The following is a 23,306-nucleotide window of genomic DNA, read 5'->3' as shown; positions in this document are numbered from 1 at the left end:
TTAAAAATGAAATAAGACAGAACCATTCACAAACAATGACAGTGTATCATGAACTAACTAAACTCATTAGTCTTTGACTAATCCACTTTTGAACTATAAAAAATATACATTTTAATGAGGCCATAAAATAAGACAACAGAAATAATTAATTACAAGCAAGCATTTTAAAATAACTTATTTTAATCAAATTTGATGAAGTATATCTAACAAAATCCTAGGTCAGCACCTTCCCTGTACATTGCAACTTCATGTTTGACATCAATGACAACAATGACAGTGTATCATGAACTAACTAAACTCATTAGTCTTTGACTAATCCACTTTTGAACTATAAAAAATATACATTTTAATGAGGCCATAAAATAAGACAACAGAAATAATTAATTACAAGCAAGCATTTTAAAATAACTTATTTTAATCAAATTTGATGAAGTATATCTAACAAAGTCCTAGGTCAGCACCTTCCCTGTACATTGCAACTTCATGTTTGACATCACTGATGTTGATTACATGGCTTACATTATTGACAAAGGACTTCTGATATTTTCTGCCTTAATTATAACCTTCATTTTAAAACTATTAGCCTTTATTACCCACATATGCCCCACCAAGGTCTGGTATTAATGGATAATTTTCCTCCTTAGAATATCATTTCAAGCCTTATTACTTGATGGTTTATTATAAGACACAGACCTCTTGAGGTCCTTTAAAATTATTAAGAAATTCTGGAACATTAGCAAAATTATGACCATACTAAGAATCTGACACATGAACAGACTTTTCCTTACCAAATAAACAACAAAAACTAAGCTGAAACACAGTTCCTAATATAAATAGATAAGAATGCTAGTTTAAGCTTGAACTGTTTATGTCTCAGTAGCCATCTTCATCATTATAGGATTTCATGAATAAAATAATGTTAGCACTAACCTTTGCCTAGTTTCAAACCACTGTAGAAAGTATATCCATTTTTGAAAACACAGAGATATGGTAACCTGGTATGCATACTAGTAAACAGTATTTATCCATTTCATTCAGATCAATTTTAAAAATGTAACATATTAATACTATAATTGCAGATTGATTTGAAGAGGATCTAATAGAAAAAGATAATTATAAAAACTTTAAAAGAAAACTAAGAAACCAATATGCAAATAAGTATTTTAAAAAGTACAATTAAAAGAAGTTAATATAATTTAACCATTCAGACAATAATTATTTTCCCCATATATTTAAATTATTGAAGAGAAGCATTAAGGAAAAAAGCATTTGGGCCTAAAGTTGCTGTTAGTTTCTTTATAAATCAACTATACTTTAATGCTTATTCCTGTATTCATTTTAAGTATTTTTCAATCAACAACAGTTAAACTCAGTAAGAATGTACTATAAAAAATGTGTAAGGTTGGTAATCTTGAAACAGAAATGGGTTATTTCAGATGATTAAAAGATGAAAAGTGGCAACAACATTTACCATTTGCTTCCTCTTGTATTTTAGGTTGATGATTTATTTGCATTTCTGCAAAAATAAAAGTGAAGTGCAGTTAATAATAGATCTGTCTGATGACATCGTAAGTGGGAAAAGAAGAAACATGAGTTTAACTCTTTAACAGCGGCAAATCCTTACGTTGATTTTTAACTTCAAGTAGGGCATGTAACATTTCTAAGACACAGATTTACATATGTTTTTATTTCACTGTAAGGAATACTATAAATCCAACAATAAAAGATAAATGATCAAAGGGGCTGTTCTGAGGAAAACTGGGGAATAGTGTTCCATGATGTCCAGATGTAACAAAATCATCTTGTACTTTCTTCTACCGATGGTTTCAGTAATCCTCACCTTGAAGATAAAGTTCAATTTCTGAATGAATTATGCCCTGAGACATGAAAGGAAGCCATCTGAGGAAAAAGAGAGAGAGAAAGAAAGAGAGAAGAGAAAATAGAGAGAAAATTAATTTCTGATTTTCTCCATTTTAAAATGAGGTTGATTCTGCATTAATTTTGCACACTAAATGTTAACTATAAAATTGCTTTTTATATAGTCAAACACAATCCATCCTATTACATACTCATCATAGCACTAAGAACGGTATCATACCTCTGGCTTGAAGAATGAAATATATACGTTGCTAATCCTGCTAACCACCCACCTCTCCAGATTTGTCAGTCCTCTATCACTATCACCTGTAAAAGCAAATGGGACTCCAGCAGAGCACTCCCAGTACCAAGCTGGAGCAAAGGGCAAGGGCGGGTTTCAGATTTTGAGCATGGTACCTGGGCCAGCCTAGAAAACATGGCCTGCACATTGGTTACAGGGAAACTTGGCACAGAAAAATAGACTCCCTATTTTAATATTTCCTGTAAGAGAGTTTCTGTCTTGCTTTCACCTGACTTCCTCTAAAATGTCTTCCTCAGTGTTTGCAAAAAGAATATTACCATTGGCCAAGTGTGGTGGCTCACGCCTGTAATCCCAGCACTTTGAGAGGCCGAGGTGGGCGGATCACAAGGTCAGGAGATCAAGACCATCCTGGCTAACATGGTGAAACCCCGTCTACTAAAAACACAAAAAATTAGCCGGGCATAGTGGCGGGTGCCTATAGTCCCAGCTACTCGGGAGGCTGAGGCAGGAGAATAGAATGAACCTGGGAGGTGGAGCTTGCAGTGAGCTGAGATCATGCCACTGCACTCCAGCCCGGGCAACAGAGTGAGACTCCATCTCATTAAAAAAAAAAAAAGAATATAACCATAAAAGTTGGTGAAATATTATCATGTTGGAAAACGTGCTTCGGGTGAGCTAATAGCCGATCCTCTGGGCAGCTTCCCCCTAAACCAGGTAAACTTTAGCGTTATAAGCTCCCTTTTTGAAGAAAAGGTCAGGAAACCAGCTTTGCCATTTACTGGCTTTGTGATCTTACCCTCCTGAAGCTTACTTTCTTCGACTAAATTACCTGCCTCATAGCAGTGTTGTGAAGCTGAAACAAAAAGTCATGTACAAGCATTTTTTTTGTAGTATTACATGGTATATCAATTTTATTATTACCCACAAAAAACATGGTTATTGCTATCCGACACACTTACGCATACTGTCATTCCTTCCATCCTTCCATCTATCCATTCAATAGATACTTAGAAAGTGCCTTGTGTGTGCAGGCATTTTCCTAAGTGCTGGAGCTACAAGAAAAACAAAAGAGAGAAGAAACCTGACCTGAGGAGCTTCCACTGTAAAACAGAAGAAAACAGATATGTAAAGATAGAAATGTAACAAAGTGCGATGAGTGACTTAAATACAGATGTTATAGGAGAAGAAAGAGACTGACCAACTGAATGGCAGGAATGGGGAAGTGCAAAGGAATGAAGAACAAAAAAATTCAACAAAGAGGTGATACTTGAGCTGAAGGCTGGACAATAAGTAGGTCAGGAAGGGCACCGCAGAGGGAGACAACAGCACTGGCAAAGGTACAGAGTCCAATGGGATTCCCTGAGGCTGACGCACAGGAGGCTGCTGGACAAGATGGGGTAGGGGCATGGGTTGTGTGTGGGTTACTCAAGGATCTGACAATGTCAAGGAACTTAGAGTCTGAGCTGTAGGACTGATGCCACCACACTAGCCTTGCAATCAGCAGATAATGGGAAGGTGTGGGGTATAAAGGCGAACTGTGAGCTCGCAGTCCTACCCAGCTGTCAGGATTGCTCATCTCTCCATTTTTCCAGAGTTAAGAGAAATCTCATTTCCTTCTGACCACTTTAGCTCACAGTGGTCTTTCCTCCTCTGGAACCTAATAACACACATACAATATATTTTGCACATTTAGTCAGCCCCTAATTATGCAATCTTACTTTATTAGTTATGTTTTGGTTTATGTAACCCATCTTTCCAGTTACATTGTTACATATGTAAAGAGTTTACTTTATATGCCTGAATAAAGGCAGTCAGCTTCATGTTTAAAAATACAGACTTCAGGGCCCAGCGCAGTGGCTTGCACCTGTAATCCCAGCACTTTGGGAGGCCGAGGCGAGTGGATCACCTGAGGTCAGGAGTTCAAGACCAGCCTGGCCAATATGGTGAAAGCCCATCTCTACTAAAAATACAAAAATTGGCCAGGCATGGTGGTGCACACCTATAATCCCAGCTACTCAGGAGGCTGAGGCAGGAGAATCACTTGAACCTGGGAGGCAGAGGTTGCAGTGGGCTGAGATCGCTCCACTGCACTCCAGCCTGGGTGACAGAGCAAGACTCCATCTCAAAAAAAAAAAAAAAAAGAAAGAAAGAAAGAAAGATAAAAGAATACAGATGTTAAATTTCAAGTAGAGTCAGATTGCCTTGTTTCAAAACCTGGCTTCAACATCTACTGCTTGTGCAACCTTAACCCATATTCTTAATCTGTGTAACCCTCAATTTCCTCATTTGTAAATTATGAATAATTGTAGCTACACAAAGGATACAGAATTATACATACATAAATGTATTACAGTATAGTCGTTACTACTGCATTTTCTGACTGCCAAACACAGTGCCTTGTACACAGTTGGTGTTACAGAAAATATATTTGGGGTGACCGCCAGTCAACCAACAACCACCCTACTTTTCTCAGATGTGCCATAAAACAGTAGGCCTTGGATAGTGAAGCAAGTTTTTGCATTAGGACAAGAAAATTTCCCCAAAGCCAGTGAACAGATGGGAGAATTGGAGCAGTATGGCTTGAGAGGTGCAGTGATGATATTAAAGGAGTGGAATAAAAAGCAAGCAGGAGAAGGTTGCTTGACCAAGAACACAATCCATTCTCTGCAGCCATCAGCTAAAGAATGGCTAACACGGTGAAACCCTGTCTCTACTAAAAAATACAAAAAACTAGCCAGGCGAGGTGGCGGGCGCCTGTAGTCCCAGCTACTCGGGAGGCTGAGGCAGGAGAATGGCGTGAACCCGGGAGGCGGAGCTTGCAGTGAGCTGAGATCTGGCCAGTGCACTCCAGCTTGGGTGACAGAGCAAGACTCCGTCTCAAAAAAAAAAAAAAAAAAAAAGAATGCCTAAACCCCTCGGTCACCAGGGAGCTCCCTTTCACTGGCCTAGCTAAGAAACACAAAGACAGGGGCAAAAATTCTCTTAGTCTTTTAAGATTAGAGTAGACAACTGTGGAATGTGTTGGGGTGCTCTTGCCTTAAAACATGTAGGGTGTTTTGCCGGGGGAAGATGTATAATAAGGTAAAGAGTAGTACAGATTATATTTAGTCTGAGATATATTTTATATTTGTCACACGTTCACATTGAAAATGGCAGAAGAAATATTTGAAGATTCTATGTCTCCACCCCCATCCCAAAAAAATGAACAAGACTCATTGCTGCACCTCATTCTGTCAGGTTCCCACCATCACTACTTGTCACTTTCGCACCAAGGAATGGCGCAAACTGACAAAGAAGAGCACAGAAATCTGCAGCAGCACAAATACATGCTCAGAATAGCAAGAAATGATTAATAGTGGCCTCTTTCAGGAAAAAAAAAAAATCAGTAAAGTTAAATGATTGCTCACTGCCTCATGATAATTTTTATTATTCCCTTCTGCCTATAAAAATTGTATTTTACATTTCTGTACTTTATCAAAATTTCAACATCTTTTTTATCTATATCATTCATCATCTCCCCTCACCCTTCCCACCCCCACTTTTCCCAGAAAGGGAAAATAAAACCATTTGTAGACAGGCTGAATTATTTTGAAAATAAATAAATGCATAAATTATTTGTAATGAGACATCTGAGTATGTTACAGAGGGAACTCATGCAAAGATTAGGTGACCTCTAAGGTTTCTTCCAACTTGGGATTCCATTATGTTTTCCATCCATTGTCCTTACCCCCATTCCTCCTTCCTTCCCTTCCCCATTCCTATCTATAAATATTTGCTAAATCCATACTCGGTACAAGAAACCATACTGGAAAATAAAGAGAAATTTATGAGACCCTACCCTTAAGAAGCATATCATCTGGTATGTGAGACAAATACGTTCACAAACAATGGCAGTGCACTCTTTGGCAAGAATTGCACAAAGGTCTAAGTCAAGTGCTGGAGGAATTTAAAGAGGGTAAGGATGAACACAGTTCTGGCTGGCAAGCAGAGAAAGCTTCATGACATGGATAACATTTTGTCCGGGGCCTTGAGGGATATGAATTTCAATAAGCAGAAGAAAGAATAAAATGAGCTAAAACAAATGAGGGAAAAGAGTAACAATATCCCTGGAGAATGTCTAGGGACAGAAGCAAAACGTACTCTACTCAGGAGAATTGGAAGAAAACCCTAGAAAGGTAAATGGCCAAGGTAGGGGGATAATTCATTTTTAATTCACCACACACTAACACCTTCAGTCAGAGCTGGCCTAGGTGTAAAAGTTCTCTTGCCAACTATACTTACGCAGAAGAAGGATGCTGTTCAAACAGGGCTGCCCCTGCTTCTTTTCCTGACCCTCTCCACAAATGATATACTCAGTCCTGTTCTGTATAAGGCTCAGCTCATGATTTACTCACTCATTCACTAATTTAGCGCACACTTTCTGAGTACCTATTATGTTCTGTGTATTTGTCCTGTGGACACAGAAGGTCTTGATTACAACCTCCTAAGAGCATGTGCCTCATGTTTGCTTTTCATGGAATAACCGCCAGAGTTGCCACAAGGCAATTAAGCAAGGAGAATGCTTTGTGAATAATAATGATGGGATGGTAGAAGGGTGATTATCAGCCTTGCTTCCACGTAAGAATCTCACGCATGGAGATGCGGCCCTGCTGGTATGTGAGGCTGCAGTGACAGAGCAGCAGAAACGCAGCTCTCTGCCAGGCCGTCAAGGTGGAGCCCCCTTGCGGTGTGGTTGGTCAACTAGCCACTTCAGTTTTTCAAGAGTGAGATCCTGAGACAAGTAAACTGCGTTTTGCTTAAAAATCTATACCAGTGGCCGGGCGCGGTGGCTCATGCCTGTAATCCCAGCACTTTGGGAGGCCGAGGCGGGCGGATCATGAGGTCAGGAGATCGAGACCATCCTGGCTAACACGGTGAAACCCCGTCTCTACTAAAGAATACAAAAAATTAGCCAGGCGTGGTGGCGGGCGCCTGTAGTCCCAGCTACTGGGAGGCTGAGGCAGGAGAATGGCGTGAACCCGGGAGGCAGAGCTTGCAGTGAGCCGAGATGGCGCCACTGCACTCCAGCCTGGGCGACAAAGTGAGACTCCGTCTCAAAAAAAAAAAAAAAAAAAAATTCTGTACCAGTGGGACACGTTTTGTTTTGTTTTTTTTTAACTCAAGCTAATTCTAAGAATCACTCTTTGGCTTTTTGTTGTCATTAACACTTAAAAATGGGTATTAAGTGACAATTTCGTTTATATATGTCTTAGTGAGGTTAAGATACAATTAAACCTTTTAAGTTTTTTTTTTTTTTTTTTTTTTTTTTTTTTTATTATACTTTAAGTTCTAGGGTACATGTGCATAACGTGCAGGTTTGTTACATATGTATACTTATGCCATGTTGGTGTGCTGCACCCATCAACTCGTCAGCACCCATCAATTCATCATTTATATCATGTATAACTCCCCAATGCAATCCCTCCCTCCTCCCCCCTCCCCCCTCCCCATGATAGACCCCAGTGTGTGATGTTCCCCTTCCCGAGTCCAAGTGATCTCATTGTTCAGTTCCCACCTATGAGTGAGAACATGCGGTGTTTGGTTTTCTCTTCTTGTGATAGTTTGCTAAGAATGATGGTTTCCAGCTGCATCCATGTCCCTACAAAGGACGCAAACTCATCCTTTTTTATGGCTGCATAGTATTCCATGGTGTATATGTGCCACATTTTCTTAATCCAGTCTGTCACAGATGGACATTTGGGTTGATTCCAAGTCTTTGCTATTGTGAATAGTGCCGCAATAAACATACGTGTACATGTGTCTTTGTAGTAGACTAATTTATAATCCTTTGGGTATATACCCAGTAGTGGGATGGCTGGGTCATATGGTACATCTAGTTCTAGATCCTTGAGGAATTGCCATACTGTTTTCCATAATGGTTGAACTAGTTTACAATCCCACCAACAGTGTAAAAGTGTTCCTATTTCTCCACATCCTCTCCAACACCTGTTGTTTCCTGACTTCTTAATGATTGCCATTCTAACTGGTGTGAGATGGTATCTCATTGTGGTTTTGATTTGCATTTCTCTGATGGCGAGTGATGATGAGCATTTTTTCATGTGTCTGTTGGCTGTATGAATATCTTCTTTTGAGAAATGTCTGTTCATATCCTTTCCCCACTTTTTGATGGGGTTGTTTGTTTTTTTCTCGTATATTTGTTTGAGTTCTTTGTAGATTCTGGATATTAGCCCTTTGTCAGATGAGTAGGTTGCAAAAATTTTCTCCCATTCTGTAGGTTGCCTGTTCACTCTGATGGTAGTTTCTTTTGCTGTGCAAAAGCTCTTTAGTTTAATTAGATCCCATTTGTCAATTTTGGCTTTTGCTGCCGTTGCTTTTGGTGTTTTAGACATGAAGTCCTTGCCCATGCCTATGTCCTGAATGGTACTACCTAGATTTTCTTCTAGGGTTTTTATGGTATTAGGTCTAACATTTAAGTCTCTAATCCATCTTGAATTAATCTTCGTATAAGGGGTAAGGAAAGGATCCAGTTTCAGCTTTCTACTTATGGCTAGCCAATTTTCCCAGCACCATTTATTAAATAGGGAATCCTTTCCCCATTTCTTGTTTCTCTCAGGTTTGTCAAAGATCAGATGGCTGTAGATGTGCGGTATTATTTCTGAGGACTCTGTTCTGTTCCATTGGTCTATATCTCTGTTTTGGTACCAGTACCATGCTGTTTTGGTTACTGTAGCCTTGTAGTATAGTTTGAAGTCAGGTAGCGTGACGCCTCCAGCTTTGTCCTTTTGACTTAGGATTGTCTTGGCAATGCGGGCTCTTTTTTGGTTCCATATGAACTTTAAAGCAGTTTTTTCCAATTCTGTGAAGAAAGTCATTGGTAGCTTGATGGGGATGGCATTGAATCTATAAATAACCTTGGGGAGTATGGCCATTTTCACGATATTGATTCTTCCTATCCATGAGCATGGTATGTTCTTCCATTTGTTTGTGTCCTCTTTGATTTCACTGAGCAGTGGTTTGTAGTTCTCCTTGAAGAGGTCCTTTACATCCCTTGTAAGCTGGATTCCTAGGTATTTTATTCTCTTTGAAGCAATTGTGAATGGAAGTTCATTCCTGATTTGGCTCTCTGCTTGTCTGTTACTGGTGTATAAGAATGCTTGTGATTTTTGCACATTGATTTTGTATCCTGAGACTTTGCTGAAGTTGCTTATCAGCTTAAGGAGATTTTGGGCTGAGACGATGGGGTTTTCTAAATATACAATCATGTCATCTGCAAACAGGGACAATTTGACTTCTTCTTTTCCTAACTGGATACCCTTGATTTCTTTCTCTTGCCTGACTGCTCTAGCCAGAACTTCCAACACTATGTTGAATAGGAGTGGTGAGAGAGGGCATCCCTGTCTTGTGCCAGTTTTCAAAGGGAATTTTTCCAGTTTTTGCCCATTCAGTATGATATTAGCTGTGGGTTTGTCATAAATAGCTCTTATTATTTTGAGGTACGTTCCATCAATACCGAATTTATTGAGCGTTTTTAGCATGAAGGGCTGTTGAATTTTGTCAAAAGCCTTTTCTGCATCTATTGAGACAATCATGTGGTTCTTGTCTTTGGTTCTGTTTATATGCTGGATTACGTTTATTGATTTGCGAATGTTGAACCAGCCTTGCATCCCAGGGATGAAGCCCACTTGATCATGGTGGATAAGCTTTTTGATGTGCTGCTGAATCCGGTTTGCCAGTATTTTATTGAGGATTTTTGCATCAATGTTCATCAGGGATATTGGTCTAAAATTCTCTTTTTTTGTTGTGTCTCTGCCAGGCTTTGGTATCAGGATGATGTTGGCCTCATAAAATGAGTTAGGGAGGATTCCCTCTTTTTCTATTGATTGGAATAGTTTCAGAAGGAATGGTACCAGCTCCTCCTTGTACCTCTGGTAGAATTCAGCTGTGAATCCATCTGGTCCTGGACTTTTTTTGGTGGGTAGGCTATTAATTGTTGCCTCAATTTCAGAGCCTGCTATTGGTCTATTCAGGGATTCAACTTCTTCCTGGTTTAGCCTTGGGAGAGTGTAAGTGTCCAGGAAATTATCCATTTCTTCTAGATTTTCTAGTTGATTTGCGTAGAGGCGTTTATAGTATTCTCTGATGGTAGTTTGTATTTCTGTGGGGTCAGTGGTGATATCCCCTTTATCATTTTTTATTGCATCTATTTGATTCCTCTCTCTTTTTTTCTTTATTAGCCTTGCTAGCGGTCTGTCAATTTTGTTGATCTTTTCAAAAAACCAACTCCTGGATTCATTGATGTTTTGGAGGGTTTTTTGTGTCTCTATCTCCTTCAGTTCTGCTCTGATCTTAGTTATTTCTTGCCTTCTGCTAGCTTTTGAATGTGATTGCTCTTGCCTCTCTAGTTCTTTTAATTGTGATGTTAGAGTGTCAATTTTAGATCTTTCCTGCTTTCTCTTGTGGGCATTTAGTGCTATAAATTTCCCTCTACACACTGCTTTAAATGTGTCCCAGAGATTCTGGTATGTTGTATCTTTGTTCTCATTGGTTTCAAAGAACATCTTTATTTCCGCTTTCATTTCGTTATGTACCCAGTAGTCATTCAGGAGCAGGTTGTTCAGTTTCCATGTAGTTGAGCGGTTTTGATTGAGTTTCTTAGTCCTGAGTTCTAGTTTGATTGCACTGTGGTCTGAGAGACAGTTTGTTATAATTTCTGTTCTTTTACATTTGCTGAGGAGTACTTTACTTCCAATTATGTGGTCAATTTTGGAATAAGTGCGACGTGGCGCTGAGAAGAATGTATATTCTGTTGATTTGGGGTGGAGAGTTCTATAGATGTCTATTAGGTCCGCTTGGTGCAGAGATGAGTTCAATTCCTGGATATCCTTGTTAACTTTCTGTCTCGTTGATCTGTCTAATGTTGACAGCGGAGTGTTGAAGTCTCCCATTATTATTGTATGGGAGTCTAAGTCTCTTTGTAAGTCTCTAAGGACTTGCTTTATGAATCTGGGTGCTCCTGTATTGGGTGCATATATATTTAGGAGAGTTAGCTCTTCCTGTTGAATTGATCCCTTTACCATTATGTAATGGCCTTCTTTGTCTCTTTTGATCTTTGATGGTTTAAAGTCTGTTTTATCAGAGACTAGGATTGCAACCCCTGCTTTTTTTTGTTCTCCATTTGCTTGGTAGATCTTCCTCCATCCCTTTATTTTGAGCCTATGTGTGTCTCTGCATGTGAGATGGGTCTCCTGAATACAGCAGACTGATGGGTCTTGACTCTTTATCCAGTTTGCCAGTCTGTGTCTTTTAATTGGAGCATTTAGTCCATTAACATTTAAGGTTAATATTGTTATGTGTGAACTTGATCCTGCCATTATGATATTAACTGGTTATTTTGCTCGTTAGTTGATGCAGTTTCTTCCTAGCCTCGATGGTCTTTACATTTTGCCAAGTTTTTGCGATGGCTGGTACCGGTTGTTCCTTTCCATGTTTAGGGCTTCCTTCAGGGTCTCTTGTAAGGCAGGCCTGGTGGTGACAAAATCTCTAAGCATTTGCTTATCTGTAAAGGATTTTATTTCTCCTTCACTTATGAAACTTAGTTTGGCTGGATATGAAATTCTGGGTTTAAAATTCTTTTCTTTAAGAACGTTGAATATTGGCCCCCACTCTCTTCTGGCTTGTAGAGTTTCTGCCGAGAGATCTGCTGTTAGTCTGATGGGCTTCCCTTTGTGGGTGACCCGACCTTTCTCTCTGGCTGCCCTTAAGATTTTTTCCTTCATTTCAACTTTGGTGAATCTGGCAATTATGTGTCTTGGAGTTGCTCTTCTGGAGGAGTATCTTTGTGGCGTTCTCTGTATTTCCTGAATTTGAATGTTGGCCTGCCCTACTAGGTTGGGGAAGTTCTCCTGGATGATATCCTGAAGAGTGTTTTCCAACTTGGTTCCATTTTCCCCCTCACTTTCAGGCACCCCAATCAGACGTAGATTTGGTCTTTTTACGTAATCCCATACTTCTTGCAGGCTTTGCTCATTTCTTTTTCTTCTTTTTTCTTTTGGTTTCTCTTCTCGCTTCATTTCATTCATTTGATCTTCAATCGCTGATACTCTTTCTTCCAGTTGATCGAGTCGGTTACTGAAGCTTGTGCATTTGTCACGTATTTCTCGTGTCATGGTTTTCATCTCTGTCATTTCGTTTATGATCTTCTCTGCATTAATGAGTCTAGCTGTCAATTCTTCCACTCTTTTTTCAAGATTTTTAGTTTCTTTGCGCTGGGTACGTAATTCCTCCTTTAGCTCTGATAAGTTTGATGGACTGAAGCCTTCTTCTCTCCTCTCGTCCAAGTCATTCTCTGACCAGCTTTGATCCGTTGCTGGTGATGGGCTGCGCTCCTTTGCAGGGGGAGATGCGCTCTTATTTTTTGAATTTCCAGCTTTTCTGCCCTGCTTCTTCCCCATCTTTGTGGTTTTATCTGCCTCTGGTCTTTGATGGTGGTGACGAACTGATGGGGTTTTGGTATAGGTGTCCTTCCTGTTTGATAGTTTTCCTTCTGACAGTCAGAGGACTCTCTGTTGGTCTGTTGGAGATTGCTTGAGGTCCACTCCAGACCCTGTTTGCCTGGGTATCAGCAGCAGAGGTTGCCGAAGATAGAATATTGCTGAACAGCGAGTGTACCTGTCTGATTCTTCCTTTGGAAGTGTCCTCTCAGGGGTGTACTCCACCCTGTGAGGTGTGGGGTGTCAGACTGCCCCTAGTGGGGGATTTCTCCCAGCTAGGCTACTCAGGGGTCAGGGACACACCTGAGCAGGCAGTCTGTCCGTTCTCAGATCTCAACCTCCGCGTTGGGAGATCCGCGGCTCTCCCCAAAGCTGTCAGACAGAGTCGTTCGCGTCTGCACCGGCTCCCGCTACTTCCCCTGTTGGTCTTCAGCTGTGCGCTGTCCCCAGAGGTGGAGACTACAGAGACAGGCAGGCTTCCTTGAGCTGCTGTGAGCTCCACCCAGTTCGAGCTTCCCAGCGGCTTTGTTTACCTACTTAAGCCTCAGCAATGGCGGGCGCCCCTCCCCCAGCCTCGCTGCTGCCTTGCGGATAGATCGCGGCAGACTGCTGTGTTAGCAGTGAGGGAGGCTTCGTGGGCGTGGGACCCTCCCGGCCAGGTGTGGGATATATTCTCCTGGAATGCCTGTATGCTTACAGCGCAGTATTGGGGTGGGAGTTACCCGATTTTCCAGGTGTTGTGTGTCTCAGTTCCCCTGGCTAGGAAAACGGATCCCCTTCCCCCTTGCGCTTCCAGGTGAGGCGATGCCTCGCCCTGCTTCAGCTCTCGCTGGTCAGGCTGCAGCAGCTGACCAGCACCGATTGTCCGGCACTCCCTAGTGAGATGACCCCAGTACCTCAGTTGAAAATGCAGAAATCACCGGTCTTCTGTGTCGCTCGCGCTGGGAGTTGGAGACTGGAGTTGTTCCTATTCGGCCATCTTAAACCTTTTAAGTTTTATGTTCTAATTCCAAATCTGTCTTTTAATATGATTTCCCTTTGGGCTTATAGTGTCTTGATTAATGCATGCATTTTGGTTGAATTTATTACACATGTAAATTTAACTATTCTATTTCAAAAACAATGATAGGAGCTGAAAGTAAAAATATAAGACATCAGGCCAACCTTGGGGAAAAGTGTACTGAGCTGGAGAAGTAGGATAGACACATAAACACACACATATAATTTAATGTAGTAAGTGCTGAGTTCATGTCACATGCCTTGTGAAATGTGTACAGGAAAATGAGTTTCCCAACCTGTGGCTTCAGGAAATATCTCCTGGCAGAGGTGACACATCTTTTGTCAACTTACCAGTAAATATACACATGAAAGCCTACAGGACTCCAGGCACCAGGGAATGGCCAAGAGTTAGGTAAACTCAGATCCAATAGCACCAGCTGAGAACACAGTGAAGGCCTGTGAGGAGCAGAGAAGAACCTGTCTGCCAGGCCCTGGTTGATCTGTAGGCCTGCTGTGTGGCCAAGGCCAGCTTTTGGCTGCAAAGGTTCCCCTAGAGAGTGATCTCAAGGATGAAAGGAAGGCCTTTAATTTGCCTTGCCCAAAGGTCTGCCTCACCTGCCTGCAGGGGGCCCACAATTGTTTCGGTGGAACAACAGACTCTTTTTTTCAACAATTAGTAAGAAGGTGCTGAGGACTGTGAAAAGGGTGTGGGTCTGGAGTGGAAGTGGCATTCCACCTACCAGAGGTATTCATGATTTGCTGATAGTCTATTCTATCCATAGTGGAAAGCTTTTAAAGTCTTCTTTTCTTATACTTTGCACAAAGGAGATAATCTCAACCTTTCTCAAAATAAATAAATAAATAAATAAAATTTAAAAAGCCAAGAATCCTGAATAGAAATGAGACGGGAACACTTTAAAGGTGTTAGCTGCAATGTCAACTCTAAGGAACCTGTGCGGCATCACATCCTTATTCCTCAGGTGAATGTGCCTCAGGGTCACTCCACTTATCTGACCACAATTTGGTTTTGAGAGGACAAAGCTGATCATGCTGTCTTGCCTTGACAAGTCAGGTTAGATCATTTTATTTGTTTATTTGTTTTTGAGACAGAGTTTTTGCTCTTGTTGCCCAGGCTGGAGTGTAATGGTGCACTATGAGCTCACCACTACCTCCACCTCCTGGGTTCAAGCAATTCTTCTGCCTCAGCCTCCTGAGTAGCTGGGATTACAGGCATGCACCACCACGGCTGGCTAGTTTTGTATTTTTAGTAGAGACAGGGTTTCTCCATGTTGGTCATTCTTTGTAGTTATTTGCATTTAACTGATTGATTTCTGCATTTATAAATTCTTCTTCTATTTAGAATTTCCCTAGATATGGCCTTTATTTCAAATAACTTTGCTTCTGCAAGCTCGTGTCAATGTCATTTCCCAAACCAGTCAGGAGTTACGGAAGACAACATTAAGAGGCTTTTGATGCTCCTTGTTTCCAGGCCCTCTCAGGTCAAGCAGGTTATCAAATAAATATTGTGAATGGTATTGTTTCTATTAAAAGATAGATGCTAACTTATTTTTAATAACTTCACATTAAAGTCAAGACTCACATATACACATGCATACACAATAGTTCAAGTTTGTTAACACAGAAAAATCTGGAGATTCCCTAATTTAATGCTAAACAGTACCTTACAGAATCCACTCAAAAAGTATACTGGGTTAAATAGTGTTCCTCCAAAATTCGTGGCCACCTAGAACCTCAGAACATGACCTTGTTTGGAAACAGGATTTTTGTAGACGTAATTAGTAAAGATGAGGCCATACTGGAGTAGGATGGGCCTAGACCAACGACGACAGTGTCTTTAAAAAAAGATAAGAAACACAGAGACACAGACACACAAAAGGAAGACAGCCATGTGACAATGGAGGAGAGGCTGGAGTGATGCAGCTGCAAGCCAAGGAAACCCAAGGACAATCAGCATGCAGCAGAAGTGGGGAGGGCGAGGAAGGACTGTTTCCCAGGCCTTCCGAGACAGTGAGGCCCCGATGACACCTGGATCGTGGATCACTGGCCTCCAGGAACTGCAAAAGGATATATTTCAGTTGTTCAATGCAATCAAGTCTGTGGCAATTTGTTACAGCAGCCACAGGAAGCTAATACAAATACTAAATAAAAATATTTGCATTAATTCATAAAGTCAGTTGAATGTCTGCCTTATTCAAATACAAATTTTGTTTGCTGCAAACCTCAAATAGCCAAGCCTGCAGTGTAAATGGTAGAAATTCAGTGATGTATACCCCTATCTATATTAAATGTACAAAAGACAGAAAAATAATACCTTCAGGCATAGAAATAAAATAAAGCCATAAGGACGTGGGTGTTCAATTGAAGAGGGAAAAAGGAAAGGAGGATGCGCACACTCGCAGGCAGCCTCTGTGATGCACAGAAGCAGTCTCCTCCCGCGGCTCTGCTTTGTGTCTCACCTAATCATTTCCCCTGAGCCCACAAAAGGAACAAGCACTCGGTGGTCTTTCTCTCTGCCCTAATTCAGCTGTGCTATAAATTCTTGTTCTCTGAGGAAGCTCCAAGGATCATGAATGAGATTTTCTTTCCTTTTCCCTTCTGTGATGTGCACCTGAGCATTTTGGATGCCTGCACCCCAGAACGAACTAGCCACAATGAACATGCCCAGCATCATACCCTACCCAGCTCCCCTGCCAGGACTGTCCAGTCCAGCTCCTGTGTGCACCCACGGGTCTCCTTTCCCCTCAGAACAGCCTTCCAGGCTCCGTGGACACTGACCTTGACCTCATATGCACAGAAAAGTCTCTGGGAGCACAGAAGTAACTATAAGTGGCTTCAGAATAGTCTTTTTCTGCAGTAGAAAGAAACCTGCTGTGCCACAAGTTCTATTCCTGGTGTCACACTCTTCTGCTTCTTTAAGAAGTAAGGAAGTAGGACCTGTCCCATCTCTTTATAGCTACATAGTAGAAAGGAATTATTTTTGCAACTTACTTTCTTCATCAGGGTATTATATGAATGAGCACTAGCCACCATTTATTTAGGACCTACTATGAGCAGGGTATTAAATATTAGCATTTAATATTTTATATCTGTTACATTATTTGTGATTGTTCAATATATTTTGTAACTAAAATTCTTTCAGATACAACCCGTTGGAATTATAATAATTAAGCTATCACTTATGTTCCTTCCTTCCAAAGGAGGCCATGGTAGCACAGCACAAACAAGAAGTAAGGTAGTGCAGGGGCCGGGTGCAGTGACTCATGCCTGTAATCCAGCACTTTGGGAGGTTAAGGCAGGCGGATTGCCTGAGGTCAGGAGTTGGAGACCAGCCTGGCCAACATGGTGAAACCCTACCTCAACTAAAAACACAAAAGTTAGCCAGGCATGGTGGTACACACCTGTAATCCCAGCTACTTGGGATCATGAGGCAGGAGAATTGCTTCAACCCAGGAGGTGAAGGTTGCAGTGAGCTGAGATCAAGTCACTGCACTCCAGCCTGTGACATAGCAAGACTCCATCTCAAAAAAAAAAAAAAGTAAGGTAGCGCAATAAATGATGGGTGATGATGTGAAATGTATGTGTAGACATGGACAGTGGCAGTGAATGCATCTAAATTATCCACCAGGAGACTTCATATTTAAAAGAAATCAGCTAAGTTAATGTGACAAAGTGTATCAGAACATAAGATGAAAGTCCTGGATGAAGCACACTCTACCTCTTCCGATGCAGGGAATAAAACAGAGCTGCCACCAGTGCCCCAGAGATGCCTGTGTGCTGTGGGTGGGAGCAGGCTGGGAAATGACACCCAAGTCCTCTTCAGTGCTACATGTTACTCATCAGATGGGGGTGCCTGTGCTGTGCTAAGTTCTGAGTACACATTGAGAGAAGAGAAAAAATATTTGTAGTTTGGTCAATTAAGTCATACTACAGGCCAAATTGGAATTGGAACTTGAGGATGGATAGGATTATAACGGGGAGAATAGACCAAGGAAAGGTCCTCCTGCGTGAAGACTAGCACTCCAGGGGACAGAAGCAGAGTGGAACAGAATTTGTTTAGGTAATATAGGGGTCTAATTTCACTAAGATCTTGCAAGAGGACTGCTATAAAAACAAATTGGAGGGGGAAATATAGAGTCAGATGTTACAAAGCCTTGAATAGAAGTTATGTTTTGCTTTGCTTTTGTGGTAGGCAATGAGGATCACTGAAGGTTTTTAACAGGGGAGTGATGTGATTAAAATATAGCTTTTAGAACATTATTTTCCCCCACAATTTTTCTTGAAACATTTTCAGGCAAAGCTATACAATAAAATATTAAAGAATAAAATTCAAAATAAAACAAAGTAGAAATGAGAGAAGAAAAGCTAAAGTCAGAATGAGCCTAGTTAGTACCACAGAAGAGCTAGCTTGGAAGTTGTGGGTAGGTAGGCTGGGAAAGAAAGACACAGAAGACAATTGGGAGGCGACGGGGATGAGCTAGTCTTGATGAACAAGGGCATCAATCAGGGCAGAGGCAGTAGTAAGAGAAAAGAAAGGATGAATGAAGCAGACGCTCTGAAAAGGAATTGACTGAATTTAATGACTAAAAGGCAAAAAAGACGAGGGCTACTGTGGATCTCACCGCTTCTGTTCATCCGCAGTCAGCTCCAATCATCTTGGGTGTTTGCAATTTTTAGTGGCATGCCTTTAGGACTTTTAGTTGAATTGCCTCATTATTTTTACTTTTTGCTTAGTACTTAAAGTCGCAATTTTCTTGGCTAAATCCAGACCCTTGAATTTCCCCTCTTCCCTATTCTGCCTGCACGTTGTTATCTCATTTCCTGTTGATTACCTATTTGGAAAAAGAGGCTACAGGGCAGCCCTCGATATTGAAGATTCAAATTTTCAAAATGGAACCCCAAGTTTCTCATTCCCATGCCCACAACAGATTGGGTTTTAAATCAATTCGTAAGTCTGGGGCCCAGCCTATTTCCTGTGACTGAGAGACCAAGCAACAATAAACATGATTGGCCATCTAGCCGCAGCTAAGCATTTTCTTGAGAAATAGCAGAGCTCAGTAAAGATCCAGAGAACCAGCCTTCTTGGAAAAACAGGTGACACTTTCTTAAGCAAGAAGGTGTGGGATTTCTATGAGGAGATTTGAAGAAGGAAGTATATGTGGGACCTGTGTCTCAAGCCTAGGCAGTACAAGGCCAGGTCAGGAATTTAGAGAGCTGCTTTCAGGACTGATCCTCATGGGGCTCAAGGAAAGTCCAACTCATCCATAATTTAATGTTTGTCTTCCTTACATTCTGTTCTGAAAGTTCTTCTCTGTAAAATTCTCCACACTTAATTTCCTTATGAAACTGTTGTAACACTACAATTTTAGTAATGTAAAGAAACCAAGAGTTAAGCAAATTTTCTCACTACTTATGTAATAATTTCCAGTATTAAACTTTTAGTGCTTCTGTGACACACAAAACATTGTGGTAATAAGAAATTAAACATAAGCCTTCCTTACAATGCTTAGCAAAAGATTATTTAAGCAATCAATGAGTTATGCATGATGTGAAATCTGAGTTAAGGAAACAAATCTGTGACCTAAAAGATACACACACACACACACACACACACACACACACACACACACACAGCATCATCCACAGTGCAGCACATTCTTTTGAAGTACCTTGGAGACCAGCATTACCTTTGACAGGTGAAGATGGACTTGGATGTGGTGCCCGGCTCTCTGACTACGACTTGTTCACAGTACCAGTACTGTGATTTGTCACTGGCCTCACAGCGCAACAGCACCTTCTGCAGTTTTCCAAGCGACACTGCTGCTACTTGAAATTTATCAATCTGGTGTGGGAGACAGAGAAAAAAACTCACAGAAATAACTAGAGTCCGAGGCATGGCAAATGCAGGCAATAGTAATAGCCCAATGACTGCCAGAAGCAGCACAATACTTTAAAAGAGATAATGTTACTATAGTTAGCATCAAAAGGGACAATATGGTAAGAAAAATAAGCAAATTACTTTTTATCTATCAAGAATATATTTCTGGCTGTTTTCTTCGCTTTCACAGTTTTATTTTCTCCATTTGTAGTAGCATCTAGAGTAATAAACAAAGAAATCCCAACACAAAGACTTTTCTCATGTTAGACCCCTACTCTGAGAAGCAGTTCATTAAGGCATCAGGTTGACAACCATGCAGCTAATGTACAGCACATTTCCTTTCTTTCTTTCTTTCTTTTTTCTTTTTTGAGACGGAGTCTCGCTGTGTCGCCCAGGCTGGAGTGCAGTGGCCGGATCTCAGCTCACTGCAAGCTCCGCCTCCCGGGTTTGCGCCATTCTCCTGCCTCAGCCTCCCGAGTAGCTGGGACTACAGGCGCCCGCCACCTCGCCCAGCTAGTTTTTTGCATTTTTTAGTAGAGACGGGTTTCACTGTGTTAGCCAGGATGGTCTCGATCTCCTGACCTCGTGATCCGCGCGTCTCGGCCTCCCAAAGTGCTGGGATTACAGGCTTGAGCCACCGCGCCCGGCCAGCACATTTCCTTTCTATGAGTACTGATATACTGTGAGGCATGTGGGACAAATTTTCTTTCCTTCCTTCCTTCCTCCCCTCCCTCCCCTCCCTCCCTCCCACCTTCAATACATCCTTCCCCTGCACCTTCCTCTGTAGATGAAAATAGAGCACATTCTTGGGTTTGTTGTAAAAGAGCAGCCTGGACTCCTAAATAGAATTAGTTTGTTATATCAAAAATACACTGACATTTCCAGAGAGATTCAGGACCTGAAGTCAGTGCTATACTGATTAAAATAAAAAGAACTCCTTCACACATTACTTCCTCGTAGATGGTTGTTGAGAATAACTGTCCTAAAGTTATCTGAGGAAAGGATCATGAATTTAAGTAAGTCTGAAAAATTACCAGAAATGATAGTTGACTGTTAGCTACTGGCACTCTATGGTAAAAAATGTGACTCTAGTATCACTTGTATTGCCTATGTGGGGAGCTGTCTTAACAGCTCCCTGCATTGTTACCAGGTTGAATTTCGATTTGATATTTGAAGACACACTACCTGGGTCTCAACTATTGGCTCCATGTTGTTGATGGAGACCTCCTGTAGAGTCCAGACCAAAACCATTACTAGTTCAATAATGACAGTTCTGTAAACCAGATGATGAGTATTTGTGCGTCTTCTTATGTGTGCATGGATCATCTCATTGTCACTATCCTGCATTCTCAGCATGGCTTTACAAGCGACGTTCACGAGGCACGTCACCTGTTGTAGCAAATGCAAGTGATGCCCCATCCCATGTCCTCTGGATCCATTTCTAGGTGCATCTGCTGCTTTGATAAACAGTTTAGGTGTGCTCATAACTTTCTATCTCAATCCCCTGTCTCCTGCTTCTGTGTCTGAGGGCTTTCCCTGGTGGGACACATCTGAGGGATGTTTTACAGAGTTTCTCTGAAGCTCTCAGCAAGACGAGGGAGCCATAATAGTAACCAGCTCACAAATGTCCCTATATTGCTTTTCTCCTTTCCTGCCTCACTGTTCCCCCTCCTTCACTTCTCAAGTGCTTACTGGGATTATCTCCCAGATAAATTACCTTCACTAAAGTCTTTGTCTCTCAGTCAGCTTTGGGACAAACCCAAACTACAGTACCTTGAGGTCTGGAAAGACAGGCTGAGTCAGCTTTCTGGTCTCTTCTTGTATCTTAAAGTAACTTTAGGTTTGAAGACGGAATTAAATTGGGTCTGTTACATATATTGCTACGTTTTATTATCGTGCTAAGACACCTTGTAGAGAAAATGACAACTAGCCCAATGAGTGGTTTATGATGTGAGATGTGGCTGGTATGCACAAAGTCTGATAATAAAACTCTCAGACTCTTACCACAGTTTCTTGACTACAAAACTCTTGAAATTATTTGGACATTTCCATTACATCCCAAGCACTGAGGAAAATAACAGAAAATGTAAAATCTAAAATGAACCAGGGAAGAAAAACACTTTTACATCTCTGATTCTAAACTTAAAAACGGATACCACTAAGCCCTCACTGTACTCTTCTTTATAAACTGATGGCAACTATATCTCCTACCCAATTTTAATTTCAGTCCATAACACACCCTCCCTACTGTCTGGAAAATGCTAAACACAATGATGAACTGAGGAAGATCAATCATGAAGATGACTTGCAAAATCTCAGCAGGTAATGTCCCATGATACAGCACTGCTGCAAAATGATACATGCTGACGTCCAACTAGCAGGCAGCCAGGGGACATGGAGCCTCTGTCATTTATCCTCAAGTGGTAGGGTGAAAGAGTCTGGGGCTGATGTAAAGCCAGCAGGGTTCTGTAGGAGATCACTTCACTGATTACTTAGCATAATATTAAATAATAATATCATGGTATCTAAAATTTTGTTTCTGCTTAAAATTAATAATTCATTCCTGATAGCAAAAGTTAGGCCTAATTTTGCTTTAGACTCACTCAAAGCAAAACTAGCTTTCCTATTCATTCTGATGAAAGCTTTTGTGTAATCAACAGCGACAAATGTATAGGTGAGCTTCAAGATATCCAATGTTTCAAAATATTTCACAAACTACAACAGTCTGAGAAACAGCACTCTAACTGGTTTAAGGAGTCTTCTTTCTTAAAAACATGCCTTTAGATTACATAATCCCCAAACTTAATTTCAGACCCTCAAATAGTACTTTCTCTCCATATACAACAAAATAACATTAACAATATCCTACTGCAACTTCTCAAAGATCTAATATATAGAAAGACTTATGCTTGTCCATAAGGACAAAAGGAAATAAGGAGGGGCTTAGGTGTGAAAATAACACAGTTGACCCCATTCAAGATGTTATATAGATTAAAGGTCATTGTGTTATTATATGAAATATAGTATAATGGCATTTATATGGTCTTATCTTTTAAAATAATGCCTTGTATCTTTCCAGCCTGAGAGAGCACATTCAAAAATGTTTTCCTTGTCTTTTCAGTTCATTTTTTTCTTTTTCTCACACAATCACTAATCTTTAATATATTTTCTTTGTTCTATTATTTACTGTTGGTTTAGTATGTCCCATTTTTCTTGCAAGAACAACTTCCAAAACAAAGCACACCAGAAAGTCAGGTCAAGAAAACGTGTTTAAAGATGTCTTAAAACTAAAATTTGAAGAGTGCCAAACACCTTTTAAATTTTAAATCATAGATGGCCATCTTCAGAGAGATTGTTAAGAATCTGGGAAATTATTTGTATAGACTCACCTGTCCTCTTTGAAATTTTACTTGCATGTTAGATTTGTACAGCAGTCTGAGGCCAGAGTCTCCCCTCTCCCCAAAGAGACAGAGGAAAACCTCAGACTCCGTTTCTGCATGCTTCAGCTTCCCAGTGTAGACGTCAACCTGATATCTCACTACTGGCAAAGCAACAGGGAGAGAAAACAAGAGGAAATACATTACCTTGAAATCCATACAAACAGAACCCAGATCCATAGGTTTTCAGGCTATAGTGAAAAAAGAAAAACATATATGAGAATTCCTCTAATCTGGATTTTCTGTGTCTATTGAGAGACTTTTGAGCTTCAATTATTTTTAATCATACATGGGCATTTTTACACCATGAACAAAAGGCCAGAAGGTTTATTGCTTTTTCAGAAAGAGAAATAAAAGATTTTTTA

The 23,306-nt window shown here is 40.8% G+C and overlaps 1 protein-coding gene across 1 annotated transcript in view; it reads right to left on the bottom strand.

The window, feature by feature from the left end:
- Positions 1 to 1,661: 1,661 nt before the first annotated feature.
- The window catches only part of LOC104681666, a 111,243-nt gene continuing 89,598 nt past the window's right edge, over positions 1,662 to 23,306 (bottom strand). Inside the window, exons 15-17 of the mRNA XM_030937492.1 lie at positions 22,894 to 23,045; positions 19,314 to 19,468; positions 1,662 to 1,899 (exon numbers count right to left, since the gene is read on the bottom strand). Coding sequence (XP_030793352.1) covers positions 1,827 to 1,899; positions 19,314 to 19,468; positions 22,894 to 23,045 — 380 coding nt within the window. The 3' untranslated portion in view covers positions 1,662 to 1,826. The remainder of the gene's footprint in view (positions 1,900 to 19,313; positions 19,469 to 22,893; positions 23,046 to 23,306) is intronic.

The sequence above is a fragment of the Rhinopithecus roxellana genome, chromosome 9 (assembly GCF_007565055.1).
Source record: "Rhinopithecus roxellana isolate Shanxi Qingling chromosome 9, ASM756505v1, whole genome shotgun sequence".
Lineage (NCBI taxonomy): Eukaryota > Metazoa > Chordata > Mammalia > Primates > Cercopithecidae > Rhinopithecus > Rhinopithecus roxellana.
This window is presented reverse-complemented; position numbering and strand designations above follow the sequence as displayed.